At 37.9% G+C, this 15,448-nt stretch overlaps 1 protein-coding gene across 1 annotated transcript; it reads left to right on the top strand.

Annotated features, from left to right (window-relative positions):
• Positions 1 to 821: 821 nt before the first annotated feature.
• On the top strand, positions 822 to 1,796 carry ARL14 (ADP ribosylation factor like GTPase 14). Its single transcript, XM_063076330.1, has one exon. It carries the CDS (start codon positions 942 to 944, stop codon positions 1,518 to 1,520), a length of 579 nt encoding a protein of 192 aa, XP_062932400.1. The 5' UTR covers positions 822 to 941; the 3' UTR covers positions 1,521 to 1,796.
• The last annotated feature ends 13,652 nt before the right edge of the window (positions 1,797 to 15,448 follow it).

Below are 15,448 nucleotides of genomic sequence, written 5' to 3' on the forward strand. Positions count from 1 at the left end.
GTCTATCTCCTGTGCATCAGCGCTCTGAGCCTCAGCTTTATCCTACTCTATCAGTTACCACTCATCTTCCCTCTATTTTCCATCTTCTAGAATTTTGTTGAAATCTCTCTCCCTCTTGCCCTTCTTGTTGTGGGTTTATCATCATTTTGGTGGAGTCTTGGGAAGGAGTTAAAAACATGTATTCATTTTGCCTTCTTTAATAAGACTGTCTGCTTAATTTAAACATATTTTTGTTACAAACTTCCCTCTGTAAATTTGGTTTTGTGAATGGTGTAAATTCTCTGCCTGGAAGATTAAAGACATGATTATGAGAAGAAGGTTCAGATAACATTGGGTGGTTTAAAGTTTCCCTGAGTAATCTGGACAAGGGGAAAGGATTTAAGATACTGCAGAGAGAGTGTGAGATAAACTCTGATCATGGCTTACAAAGCCTGGTTACTTATTTACAATTGAGAGAAGATAAGTAGTGAAATAACTATAGAAGTTCTACAAAAAGTTATCAGAAAGCTTAAAGTTAAGTTAAAAGTTAAGTTAAAACAGTTTTAATTTGGCTGTGAAATCATGCTCCTGCGCACACTTGAAGCTTTGATTTCCTCCAGATTCCTAGCACCTGACACAGAATAAAGCTGCAGCGTCACCCAGGCAGGCCTCTCCCAATCCTAGTCATTTACAAAGAATTTCCCCTTTGAGCCACGAGGAACATTGGCTGGTTACTCACACCACAGATTCCTCAAGATTGGCTGGGACTGCACATAAAATACTGTTTGCGCATAATCACGTTGATAAGCTACAACATAAATGTACGCAGGTTCCTGTTCTTAGAATGTAACGTGAAGCATTTGCTCTCTTCTTTCCTTCTCACATTTTCATGCAGGACACAGAACAGACACATTGTCTCTGGTCAAAAGAAAAGGTCTTTAAAGGGGGGGAAAAAGCCTGAAATGGGTCTGCTGAGTTCTAAAAACCCCCAAACGAAGCAAGCCCGAATTCTTCTTCTGGGACTTGATTCAGCTGGGAAGTCTACTCTCCTTTATAAATTAAAGCTTGGTAAGGATATTACAACCATCCCAACAATAGGTTTCAACGTGGAGATGATCAAGATGGAAAAGAGTCTTTCGCTCACAGTCTGGGATGTTGGAGGACAGGAAAAAATGAGAACTTTTTGGGGTTGTTACTATGAGAACACTGATGGGCTGATGTATGTTGTGGACAGTACGGACAAACAACGACTGGAAGACTCACGGAGAGAGTTTGAGCACATTTTGAAGAATGAACACATTAAAAATGTGCCTGTCGTCCTATTAGCCAACAAACAAGATGTGCCTGGAGCCCTGACCGCCGAGGACATTACCAGAATGTTCAAAGTGAGGAAGCTCTGCAGCGACCAGAACTGGTATGTGCAACCCTGCTGTGCCATCACAGGGGACGGGCTGATCGAGGGATTCAGGAAATTAACTGGATTTGTGAAAAGCCACCTGAAATCGAGAGGAGACACTTTAGCATTCTTCAAGCAGAACTGAGGCTGTGAAAAGGGCCAAGCCTCAAAAGAGATACTGATGAAGTTGAAAGGGTAATTTTTTTCCATGTCAAGTGGGGAAAAGCAAGTTATTGACTTGATAAACTTTTCCTGAGATGTTATTTCACATATGTTCAGTAAAACAACTCAAAATAATATCCAGAAAATGTTTTTCTTTAGCGAGGAACTTTAGCAAACTATGTGGTTATGATTACTGAGAATGAAAAAGTTGTAATGTTCTGCAAAATTTTAGCATGTTGGATGATTCGGAATAGTCATAAGTAGGATCAAATAAATTATCAATTTTATGTGACTACTACAACAAAGTTTAAGTTGTCTGCTAATAGAGTCAGAATTCTTTCAGATTGTTTCCAGCTATTACCGGTAATGAATTTTCACCATGCTCCTATGAAATAGATAGGTGATATGAAAAAGGAACTTCATAAAGAGAAAAGAGTTTTATTGTTAACATTTTGTAAACCCTTATTCCCTAAATATAGACTTTCTTCTAGATTCCTGACAGCTTTTTGAAATATATTGCCGAGAGATTGTGTTCTCCAACAGGGAGCAGAAGTATGTAACTTAAAGCTCTGGGGATCAGGGTAGCACCTTAGAGTCTAGGGCAAGATCTGAGTTTAGAGCTCAGCTTTAGGCTGCAACCCCAAGACCTGCTTCAGTGGAATTCAATAATAACAGTCAATACTTGGGAACATATGTTCAGTTCATTGTACTGATTAAACAGAAACCAGATCCAGACTTTGCTCTCAGAGACCTTGCAATTCACAGAGGTAAACAACACAAAGCTAGTAGCTAGGGTAGGGCAATAAGTGCTACATGCTATTGCAGGAGAGACTTCTGACCAAGGGAAACAGGAAATGCCTCATGCAGGAGATGGTGTTAAAGAGGGGCCCTAACTCCCAGGGATGCCCTGAAGGTGCAAGTTAGTCACTGGAAGTTCCCGTCACCAGGAGACTCTCCAGAGTCATGGTGAAGGAGAGGAGGGAGCAGATAAAGGAACTAGAGATTAAATTAGAATTCCCCCGAGAAGCTCAGAACTCCCAGGGAGGCCCTAGTACTAACAGATGACGCTCTTTCCTCCTACTCCACATCCACAAGGTACATTTGGACTACGAGCAGGCCTCAAGCCTCCACAGCAGACCCTAGGACTCCAAAGCTGAGGTCTCAGAGGAAAGTAAAGGTACAATAAACCAAGGGTGCCAACCCCTGATTCCTTTCAGTTTTCTTCTCTCGACCATGATCTGTTCAGCTAAGATCTGAGCAGTTCTCTCTGTGCTACGTGATAGTATCCAAATAATAATGTAGACATCCACATAATAAAAGCTACCATTGCTTGAATATATGTGTGAGCTAGGCATTGTGCTAAGCACTTTCATACATCTTCTCAGTTAATGTTCACAACTGCCCTGAGAGAAACAGGCACTACTATCTCAATTTTCCCCTTTCTTCCCTGCTATCCAGTCTATTTTCTTCCATCAGTCATTTGCTTTCTTTTTGATGTTAATTTCACCAGTCTTTTCTCTCTTTGGCATTTCCCTCCTGGTTCTTCCATGCTCCTCTCTATCCTTCAACACGCATGCATGCACATGCGCACACAACACACCCACGCACACATGCACATGCATTTGTGCACTCTTAACCCCGATCTGCTAATAAAGCCCAAAACAGAGGGAAGGGAAAAAGACTAGGTGGCCAATAGCAAAATATTCCTTAGCAGGTAAGATGAGAGAGGCTGTGAATATTCATGTCTTCATATTTATTATTGTCATACATTTTATTTCAATTTTGTGCATTCCTTTCAGGCATTTCATCTGCATGTTTTAATGTTGTTTTACTTTATTTTTAATTTTTAAATAAATTTTATTGTGTACATTTGAGGTTTACAACATGATGTTAGGGGATACATATAGATAGTAAAATGGGTACTATAGTGAAGTATAGTGACATTAATATATCTATCATCTCACACAGTGACTTTGTGTGTGTGTGTGACAGGAGCAGTTAAACTTAGTTAGCCAAAATCCCAAATACCATACAATTTTATTCTGCCATTTATCTGAAGCAAGGCAATACTTTTTAGCAAAATAGCATACCTCCATGGATCTGATTGTAACCAAAAGCATAACACTTAAATCTTTGAGATAAAAGTTAATATCAGTTAAATATTTCTATCTGATTTTCAAAATATTCTGTGAAAAAAAATCCCTACAGGACAAAATAAGAATGGCAAATAAAACAGTAGTAGTGACAGACAAATGCTAAAATTAATTTGTCAGTTTAAAAAGCTGAACATCACTGTGTTCTGATGTTGAACAAACTAGGTTTTGCCAAACTGGGGAAGGACGGAAATTTTAGATGGAGAGAGTCCTGCAGGTCTAGTTCCTGTAGGTGGCACTGAGGGACAGTCACAGAGACTGAATCACTGCAGTGTGTTGAGTATGTGGAGGAACAACCCAAGAAACAGCTTCTGTTGGGCTCTGCTCTGCAGATCTCAGTCAGCCTGCTCTTGTTTGCATGAGCTCTCTCCAGAGGGATAAAGACAGATTCAGAGACAGAGACAGAGACAGACAGACAGAGACAGAATTCTCCTTTGGCAATGTTAATGAGTATTTTAACATAATAACATAACCTAATAACATCATAGGAGTTCCAGTCCACCAGATTTTTAGCATAGCGTTGACTGTTAGCAGACTAAATTACTTTGCGCATGAGAAAGCATGTTTTACCTTGAAAGTGCAATGCAAATGCAAAAGATGGTATGAGTAGAATTTTCACAAATGTTACCTTATTTTTTCTCACAAACTCTTATGAGAAGGAATAACAGATATTATTAACCCTATTTCAAGGATATGAGGAAACTGATTAAGTATTTACTGATCCTAGTCCTCTGATTTCCAAGATTAAATAAAAACACACAAGTGTAAATATTATTATGCAATAAATTTAGCAGTAATGTGGCACATACAGATTTTATCATTAAATCTCCTTACTTCTATAAACCAAATGGGATTATTGGTCAGGGTATTTCTTGGGCCCAAACTTAGACAATATCTTCTTTCATCCTTCATACCCCACATATACCAGCAAATCCTGTCAGTTCTCCTTTCAAAATACATGTCCCTTCTGACCACTTCTCAACCCCCACCACTACCATAAGGCCACCTTCATTTCTCTCCTGGATGACTGCATTCTCCAGACAGATTTCTGCCAGGAAGGTCTTCTAAAAATGCAAATCTTATCATATCATTCCCCTGATTTAAAACCTTCCATTCACTTCTTACCCAAGATGGTCCCTGCCTTTCCTTTCTCTCCCCTCATTCCTCCTCCAGCCACACCTGCCACAACATCAGAGCTCATTACAGCCCCAGGGACCTTAAACTTGCTCTTCCCCCAGGTTAGAATATGCTTTCCTCAGGTCTTCAAATCTTTTAGGTCTCCAACCAATTGTGCAGAGAGGTGTTCCCTGAGTCCTTATCTAAATGAGTCCCCATCCCTGCTGCTTCTGACCTCTTATTTACTCATCTACCTTCTTACTGTTTCTTTCTCTCCCTAGAAGGTAAGCTCCAAGGGAGCAGGAACTTTATCTTGTTCACTGGTGTATCCTAGAATTGTATTTAGGACATAAACGGTATTTAAAAGATATTTGTTGAATGAATGGCTCGAACCCTAAAGTGAGGTCTTGTCAGTGCCCCAGGCTGCCTCTCAGTGATGGAATATGGATCCAGTAAAAAGAATGGTAGATTTGGACCTCAGACAGTCTCACTCTAATTTCAGAATACAGTGAGCAAGTCCGTCCACTCCAGGGCAGTGTTCTATAGTGAAAAGAGCACATGCTTTGGAGACAAAACTGGGCGGGAATTCTGCTTTGTCATCTGTTTTGGCCTTTAGGCAGGTTGCTTTTATCTTTCTGAGTCAGTTTTCTCAGCTAGAACAGTGACTTGAATAAGCAATAAACTATTATTGTGTTAGTCCATGCAGACTGGGTAATAGTTACAGCAACCATCGTTAAATTACCCTAATGAACTAGGATCATGCTCTTTGTTCTCCCTAGTGTACCAAAATCCTGCTTTTCCCAGTCTTCTCCTCACAAACCCTCTTACCTATCTCCCTATACCCATTCTAGGACCCTCATTTGACTCATCCGAGGACAGGCAGGTAAGAGGAAATTTCATTTTTCTTCAACATTTTATTTTGAAAATTTTCAAACCTTTAGAAAAGTTGAAAGAAGCAAAATTAACACAGATGTACTTTTCACTTAAATTCAGTAATCATTAAATTTTTTTCATGTGCAGGCTTTTTCTCTATTTCTCTGTGTGTCTGTCTCTCTCTACACACATACACACACAAACACACACACACACACACACACACACACACACAGATGCAATCATCCTGACACTTTATGCCTAAATACTTCATGGTGGATCTCCTTAGAATCGAATTCCTCTTATATAACCACAGTACCATTATTACATACAGAATTGTAAGCATTAATGAAATATTATCTAACAGCCCATAATCAAATTTCCCTCAAAATATTATTTATAGAATTTGTTTGGTCCAGGATCTGTTGCATTTGACTATGTCACTTTTAATTTAGAATATGTTTCCTGCCTCTTCCTGTTGTTCATGTCCTATAAATTTTTTTGAAGAATTTAAGCAAGATAATTTATAGAATGTCTCATAGTTTGGATTTATCTGTTTCTTCAAGTTTAGATTCAGGTTAAACATTTTTGGCAAGAATATTCTGCAGATGATATTGTACTTCCAACACTGCATCCACTGGGGAGCATGTATAGTGACAGTTTGTCCTATTATCAATGACACTAAATATGATCACTTATTTTATGATAGTGTCTTCTAGATTTCCCTATGGTAAACATATAAACGTTTCCCTCTTTTCTTAATAATAATTTGATATGATAAATATAATATTTTGAGACTTTGTGAATATCCTGTCCCCTAAAAGCCTTTCACTTAATAGCTTTAGCATCCATTTATGATCCTTACCTAAACCAGTTATTACACTGGCAACTGCAGAATGGTGACTTTTATAAATCTATCATTCCTGGCACATTTGCTAGCTGACATTCTTCTTTAAAGATGAGCTTTCTCTTTTATACCGCTTCTCCATAACATCTCTCTCTCTCTCCCCCCCTCTCTCCACTGTGGACTCATACTTTTTAAATTCAAAGTTTCATAATCCAGTCCTATCCAAACTCAGGTCCGTGTATCAGCATCACCAGCATCTCCTGCAAGCTGCTTAGAAAAGTAAATTCTCAATCTCCACCCCAGAATTATTAATAAAAAATCTTGGAGGGAAGGGGGACAAATCTTAGAGGGAAGGAGGACAAATCTTGGAGGGAAGTGGGGCAGGACCAGTACTGCTATAGTCCGTTTCTATCATTATCCTTTTTGATGCTCAAACTGTCCCAAATTTTCCCAGGAGAACCTACTTCAAGCCAGCTACTAGTCCTATTGACTTGTCTCTTTTTAGTCTTTGGAACTTCCTTGTTTAGGGGAACTTTGAGTTTTTTCCAGGTTTACTTTGTACTTTCCCTACCTGGCTGGCTCAGACCTGGAATTAACCATTTCTCCAAGGAGGCCTTGGTTTCCTCTATTTGAATGGTATTTAGAAATCAAATAATGAATGCTAACTGTGCTCATTGTTACTGAAGTGCTTTAGGAAACAGTGGGAAAATGTAGAAAAAGCAAGGAAATATATAAATTTTAAAATAATACTGATACCTCCAAATCAAATCCACACCATAGGGTTTTTCCTTACCTTCCCCATTCCTTATCTGTATCCCTCTTCCTCTACAAAGAACCCTGGCTTCAAAAAGTATCAATGTGTTAACTCATTTGCCCTATCTTACAACACAACAAAGTATTTTCAGAATCACTGTGCCAATACCAGTACCTTTCCACTCAGGAAAGTTCAAAATTTATTTTTGTTCTTTCTGTCCTTATTCAGAGTGCTATGTTCAAGTTACTTTGAATTTTTGTGTGGTGATATTATAAATATGATGTTGGTTTTAGGTTGATTTTTGCTACTCGTATTTTAAGGTTTGACTATTCTTTATCTTTTTGAGTTAATATTAATTTTGATTTTTGAATTGTAGAATATATATGTGCCTCAACAGTCAAAACTATATAAAAAGGAATATTCAGAGAAGTCTTACATCTCTAGCCATTCTACCTATCCCCAACCTGCAACCATTTCCATTAGTTTCTTGTTTGTCTTCTCTTTGTTTTATCTTTACAAAAATAAGCAAATACATATACTTATGTTTTTATTTTCCCTTCTTTCTTACATAAAAGGCCACATTTTATATAAACAGAAGAAATAAATTTAAAACAAAATATTTATTTATTTCATTATTATATTAAAGAAAAAGAAAGCCTTCTTAGTACAACAAACTGATTCCTATACATCCCTCCTCAAATCATACATAAGGTGGCATTGTATTTCTAAATCAGGTTGGATTTTCTTTTACTTTAAAGCACTTTTGCACTTGAGTTCAATGTACTTACTTTAGTTGCCTCTTAAAGGGGAACATCAAAGATAGTGGTGATAAGATACTATCTTCTTTTTAACATGGGATAACCCATATTAGCTATGTAGTTTCATTTTTGTTCTTGTTTTAAAACAAAAGGTACATTTTACATTTATTCTAAAATTTAATCTGCATAAAAAACACATTGATCCCAATTTGTAAAAATAAAACCCACATATCTATACATACATATATGTAAACTTACATATAAAATATAAAATACACAAAATTTGGGGTGGTTGTATTATAGATGACTAGAATTCCATATAGTTCTCATTATTTTCCAAATTTTGTACAGTGAGCATGTGTTACTTTTATATTCGTGGATAAAAATACATTGTTTTTAAAAAGATCTGTTAATCTTTATAGCCCATATAAAATATGAGTAGAGAATGTGAGGCCTTAGAACTGTCATTTCAAATGCGTTAATCTAAAGTAATAAGAAATCCTTTAAAAAAAAATTTTAAGTTTATTTATTAATATTATTATTTTTTTACATTCTAAGATGTTGTTGCAGAGCAGATGGGGGGAGGGCAAGAGGGGAAAGGGGAAAGAAATAGGGTGGGAGAGGGAAGAAGAAGCTGTGGCAAGGTTGAGGCCCATGGCACCCCCCTCTTTCTTGCAGGGGAGACCAGGGGGCTTCTGGTGGTGGCTTGGTTGTTGCTGGACTGGATGCAGATGTCAGGAGGGTGTGGATGAAGTCCTCAGCCCCCCACCTTTCCAGCTCGAGAGACCAGGGGGCTTCCATTGGTGGCTTGGTGGTCATTGCTGGGCTGGTTGTGGGTGTAAGGGGGTGTGTGGCTAAGGCCCTCAGCCCCCCATTACCCTAGCTTGAGAGCCCAGGGTGCTTCTGGTCCTTCTAGGTTTTATAGGTGTTCTTTGGTGATGTGAGACCTTCACTAGTTAATATCAAACTCTCTGATCTGTGGGTGTTTTGGTTTTTTTTCTGTGTTGGGTTATTTGCTGTTCGCACCACTTAAACTCTGCACTGGAACTAATTTGTTCTCCTTTGCTTACTTCTAAAATGGGGGAACTTCCTGTGGGGACTAGCACTTGAGCCTTATAGTTGAGCTAAATTGTTGCTTTGCTGCTGATTCCCTGGGGGAGGCTTTTTGTGCAGCTCAGTTTTTAATTGTTGACCTTGTATGTACTTCTGGGTCTTGGGAGATCCAGTACACCTGGGTTGTGTGGAAACTCTGTTCTGGGCCTGAGACTTTTCAGCAAACTGCAACCCCTGCAGATCTGTATTTCTTTTCCTTTTTTTAAAAAAAGGATCCAAACCCATGGCCTTGGTGTTATCAGCACCGAACCCTCCCGAGTGAGCCATGGGCTGGCCCAGATCTGTATTTCTGACCAGTCTCCACTGAGTGGTCCTGTGCTGACTGGGGGGAAGATCAGTCGTCCATGCTGTGCCTCAATGTTCCCCCAGTGGGTCTGTCTACCCCACCACCCGTACTCCACACACTTCCCATGGGACAGGCTGTGCGCTGGTCCCTTGCAATGACTCATCAGCCTGAGTGACTCCTTTTTTCAGTTGTTGTGGCTCTCACTCCTATGTGGGTCCATGGGAACCCTTTTAGTGGTCTTGCTAGCCTGAGAGTTACCAAGGCCTGTTCTGCCCTGCTGTCTCCAAGCAATTTCAAACAAAGGGCACAGCTGTGGCTTTTGCCAGCTCTTGCTCCCTGTGCTCACCAGCACCAGCCTTGAAGTGGCAGAGGCTCAAAGTGTTAGGAGTGATCTTTTCTTTCTCTCATCATGGCTTCTCCTGCCTTCACGAATACTGTAGGTCTCTCCTCCTCTTCCCCTGAGCTCTAGCAGCCCCAGCTTGGCTGTCACTGCTTTTTAATAGTTGTAAATTCATTGATTTGTGGGAGAGAGTGATGCCAGGGACAGTCTATTCTGCCATCTTCACTGGAAGCAAGAAATCCTTTTAAAGACCAGAAGCATTGCAATGTTTGGACACATGGTGGCACTGTAATCAAGTTTTAATCATTCAAGAAAAATAACAAAAGCCAAAACACCACACATGCCTTGAAATTCACCATAGGCTAGATTCTGTTCTAAACATTTGTATGTATTATTTCATTAATCCTCACATTGACTCTATGGGGTAGTACAATTATCATTCCTATTATAGAGAAGAGATCTGAGACTCAAAGCCATGCAGCCACCTAAAATTGTGAAAAGCATTTACTGTGGTCTTTTGTATATAATCAAGCTCCTACTATCCTTTGTTTAGTGAGAATTCTATACTGTACCTCTGTGCAAAGGTTTAATTCTCTCTTCACCCATGGCCTGCTTCATATTATCCAATACTTTCTCTGTTGCTGCCCTCAGAGTCTCAGAACAGCTACGGAGCAGAGAATGAATATTTAACAAAATTTACTCTTTCATCAGTTATAAAATTACAGAAAGTTTGAAAGACAGGGAACTACAATGTTCTATTAGCATTTTGCTGCATTTTCTTGCAGTCTATTTTTCTTCAGTGTGTGTATATAAATTCAGTATATCATTTTTAAAATTTGTTTTAATTGGTAAATAAAAATTGTATATATTATCTAGAACATAATGTTTCGAAATATGTATACATTGTGAAATGGCTAAATTGAGTTAATTAACATATGCATTGCCTCACATACTTATCATTTTTTGTGGTAAGAACACAAAATCTACTCTCAGCGAGTTTATAACATTGTTATAAACTATAATCATTATATTGTACAATAAATCTCTTGAACTTATTCCTCCTGTCTAACTGAAGTTTTGTATTCTTTGACCAACACTTCCCCAACACCCACCCTGCCCCACATTCCTGGTAACCACCATTCTACTGTCTGCTTTTTTGAGTTCAACGTTTTTAGATTCCACATTTAAATCAGATCATGCAGTATTTGTCTCAATATGTCATTTTTGATAATTCAATAATTTGCTTTTTTCATCTATCATTACATCTATACGTTATATATCTTTATCATATTATTATATATCTTTCAGAACCATCATTTTTTGGTATTACATTATTTTCAGTGAAGTAGATATACAATAGTTTTTTAACCATTTCTCTACTATTGGCTTTTTATGTTGTGGCCAATTTTTCATGTTACGAATAATTCAGCAATAAACATCTTTATGCATATACTGCCCCTCTCCTCCATTTAGAAAATATTGAATGAATTCCTAATAAATACCAGGCACTGTGTTAGGTACTGGGTTTAGGGCTTTTTTCCTAAGATAGTATTTCAAGATTGAAAAGTCAGAACATGCATTAAGCCGCAATACTTCTTGTCAAATTGCTTTCTAAAAGGTCAACATTGGGTTATCCTAAATGGATTCTTTTAAAAAAAAAAGCATGAAAACTTTTGTCATTAAATGATTGATGGCTGCAGAATTTTGTGTCAAAGACATCAAAATATGTAGATACATTTGTCAGATCTCAAATTTCTAATGATATGAAAAAGAAATACCAAAATTTATAGTAGTTTTTGCCCAATAATGACTCAAAAGCCAGACACATTAAAAGAAAATATTGTTAAATTTAACTAAATAAAAATGAATGAAATTGTGGTAAGCATCATAAACAAAGTCAAAAGACAAATATCAAACTGGAAGTTAATATTTGCAACATATATCATATGTAAAGGTCTTATCTTCCTAATATAAAAGAACACTTAACCAAGAAAAAAAGAACAAAATCCTATATAAAAATGTACAAAAGACACACATACATTTAATAATATTCAAATAACCCTTAAACAAATAAAATAAATCTTCAGCTTCTTTGTTTTGCATAGAGAAATGCAAATTAAGACTATTCTTAGATATTTCTCACCTATCATGTTTGTAAAAATGTATTAATTTGATAACATATTTTGTAATTCTGTTGGTGAGGCTGTGGGAAAACGGATACTCTCATACAATGCTGGTGGAAATACAAAATGGTATGAACCCTGTGGAGGAGAATTTGGCAAAATCTAACAAAGCTACTTTTGCATTCACCTTTTAATCTAACAATCTCACTTGGAGGAATTTTCCCTGGAGATACACAAGCACAGACCTGAAGCAACCTATGTGCAAGGTTATTCACTATGGCATTATTTGTAATAGCAAAATATTGGAAATAACATAAATGTTCTTCTGTGGGAGACTGGTTAAAAAATAAGGATATTCCCAGAGTGAAATACTATTCAGCCAATCAAAAGAATGAGAAAGGAGACATGCCAAAGGGAAACTAAAAAGGCCAAGAAGCAATGACACCTAGTAGTAATAAGTATACTTAAAGCCTAGATCTTGATTTCTAAATATTATTTTTCACTGAAAGAACCAGAGCTCCTTGAAGTAACAGAAGCTCAAGTCTGGAGCAGGTAAAGTTTAAGGTGAGCCAGAAATATCTTGGTGTGCCAGGGAGCAAGAAAGAACTCAAAGACTGAGATAGGTCACAGGGTTACTGAAGCAGCTTCAAGGGATTCCCACTGGCCAAATAGGAGACAATTTGAGCATCAAAAAAGAATAGAGATGGTAATGGATTATAACACATTGAATAAATGAAAACAAAAATGTGGAATATACTAACATTTTTAAAGCAAATGTACTTCACAGGGCCTATTTTCCAAAGCCCTGTGGTCTCAGGTTTAGCCTAACCTTTTGGAATTACACATAGAAATGTTAACCTTGCAAAAGACAGGAAACTTTCCTCAGGCAAAAGTCTCTGTAATAGATAAAGAGTTGCTGTTATAGATAAAGAGTTGCTGGCTCAAGGACAGATGTCCTTGGTTAACCTACTGGTTGATATGTAAAATACTGGGGAAATTGCTGTAGGGAAAAACAGTGTTTGCTAAGATCAAGCTTTTGTTGGTGGATCTACTCAATGTTTTGCAAATTGCATTATGGAATGTCACTTTGCTTGCTTCACTGATGTTACCAGCCTCTATTGTTAAACTATACTTAGCTATAACTCCACCTTTGTTCTTTTCCTGTAACTTCCTGGTCTGGAGAGTAAATGAGGGGAGAAAACCCCAGTTCATGGTTAATTTCCAAAGGAAGCAATGACTCTCTCTTGAGGGTGGTGGAAAGTTAACCCCTTTGGGGTCTCTCACTGCATAGAAGAAATGGTCTTTGAGTAATCCTTTTTGCGGCTCTATCACCCAGGGGAAGAGAGGTGATAAATCTGTGTGAGGCAAAGCAACACAAAAAATCATGAGTTCATGGTGAGATTCATTAAAAATATAATAAGCATCAAAGGAAAGTAAATGGAAAGAAAGTTTGGGGTGGGGGGAAAGAAAGTTTGGGGTGGGGGGAAAGAAAAGCCCTTTTATACAGAAAAATGTAGAGGACATGATAGAATTGGAAAGACACTATTTTGCAATTGCAAAGTAATAACCTACTCTGGGTATAACATTTAACTTACTTGTATATTAAGATCACAAGGTGATTTCCTGAAATATATTCTGGTTCTATCTATGACCTAAGATTAACAGACTTCAAAATGGAAAGCCTTGAATACATAAAGGAAAAGCTATGGGATCTCTATTTCGGTATGTTTTTTCTTTCTCCCCAAATCTGAAAGTCACCATTTGCAAGTCCAATACGAGGCAGATCTCTAGTTTCCTCACCTTGAATTCTTTTCCTCCTTGTTATGTGACTACAGGGTGTATTGGAACTACGGTTGACACTTGAACAACATGGGGGGTTAGGAGCACCAATCCCCCTGCACAGAATAAAGTTTATGTACAACTTTTAACTCCCCCAAAACTTAACTGCTAGTAGCCTACTATTGACCAGAAGCCTTGCCTACAAATTATTGATTAACACATATTTTTTGTGTTATCTGTACTATATACTGTATTTTCACAATAAAGTAAGCTAGAAAAAACAAAATGTTATTAAGAAAATCGTAAGGAAGAGAAAATACATTTACAATACTTTACTGTATTTACTGTAAAAAAATCAACATATAAGTGGACCCACACAGTCTAAGCCCATGCTGTTCACAGGTCAACTGTACTTTCTTCATCATAAATGAAGTTGAAAAGCAAATGTCAAACTGGGAGTTAATATTTGCAATACGTATCATAGATAAAAGTCTAATGTGCCAAATAAACATTATATTGTTTACATAACTTTAAAGCAGAGGAGAAAAAGATTCTATTTAGCCTATGGAACCAGATAAAGTACCCAACCTACAGTCTAAAGCAAGGATCATCTGAGGAAAGTGAAACGTTCCAACATCTTCTTGATCTCTAAGAGACCAAGCTAGATGGTAGAAGTGTGTAGTAATGTTGCTCCAGCTCACAGTTGGGTCTCCACAGGTCACACACCCATTTCACCCTGCCACGTCTGGTAAGTCCAATGTACACCTGTTGTCATGGTATAAATGTTAATAGCGTTCCCTTTTACTCTCAGAAGTGTCTCAGTTTGGACAATAAATTATATGGCTACCCTACTTCTGGAAGACTCCTGATGCTTTTTAGGGAAATCTTCATTGGGGTGATGTTGAGGGGTAAATGAAAAGCTAGAGAGAGAAGCAAGGAAAGACTCTGGAATGGGGCACGCAGAATAACGGCCCCCAGAACTGGGAATATGTTGCCTTACATGGAAGAAGGAAAAAGTGATTAAGTTAACGATGTAGAGATGGGGAGATTTTCCTGGATTTTCCGGGTGAGCCCAACCTTATTACATGGATTCTTAAAATCAGAGCAGCTTTTCTAGCTGTGTTCAGAGTTAGAAGGAGATGTGACTATGAAAGAATGCTCAGGAGATGCAACATTGCTGGCTTTGAAGATAGAATATGGGGGCATCAACCAAGAAATGTGAGCAGCCAAGAAATGTGTAGAAGCTGGAAAAAGCAAGCAAACAGATTCTCCTTAGAGCCCCCAGAAAGGAACACAGCCCTGCCAGCACCTACAGAACTGCAAGATAATACTTTTGTGTTTTGTTTTGTTTGATAGTTTTGGTGGCAGTTTGGTAGTACAGGGATCGAGTTATCAGCACCATGCTCTAAACTAACTGAGCTACCTGGCCAGCCCCATTGTGTTGTTTTAAGCCAACAATTTTTATGGTAATTTGTTACAGTAGTAATAGGAAACTGATACTTGGAATTGACAGCATTTTTAATAAGCCTTGAAGGATCCAATGAGCCATTATTCACTTAATAAATGTTTAAGTCCTTAGATACGCCTGACCTAATAGTGAAGAAGATGAACTTCTCAAGGAGTTTATGGTCCTGGAGGAAGAGCCAATCCTCCAGGACTAATTAAGATTATATGAGTAATTACAATTGTTATGAGTATTCTAAAAGAGTTAGTAGAGGGAGCCATGAGGTATTTAACAAGCACAGCGCAGGTAGTAAACCAGGACATGC

Source organism: Cynocephalus volans, chromosome 1 (assembly GCF_027409185.1).
Source record: "Cynocephalus volans isolate mCynVol1 chromosome 1, mCynVol1.pri, whole genome shotgun sequence".
NCBI lineage: Eukaryota > Metazoa > Chordata > Mammalia > Dermoptera > Cynocephalidae > Cynocephalus > Cynocephalus volans.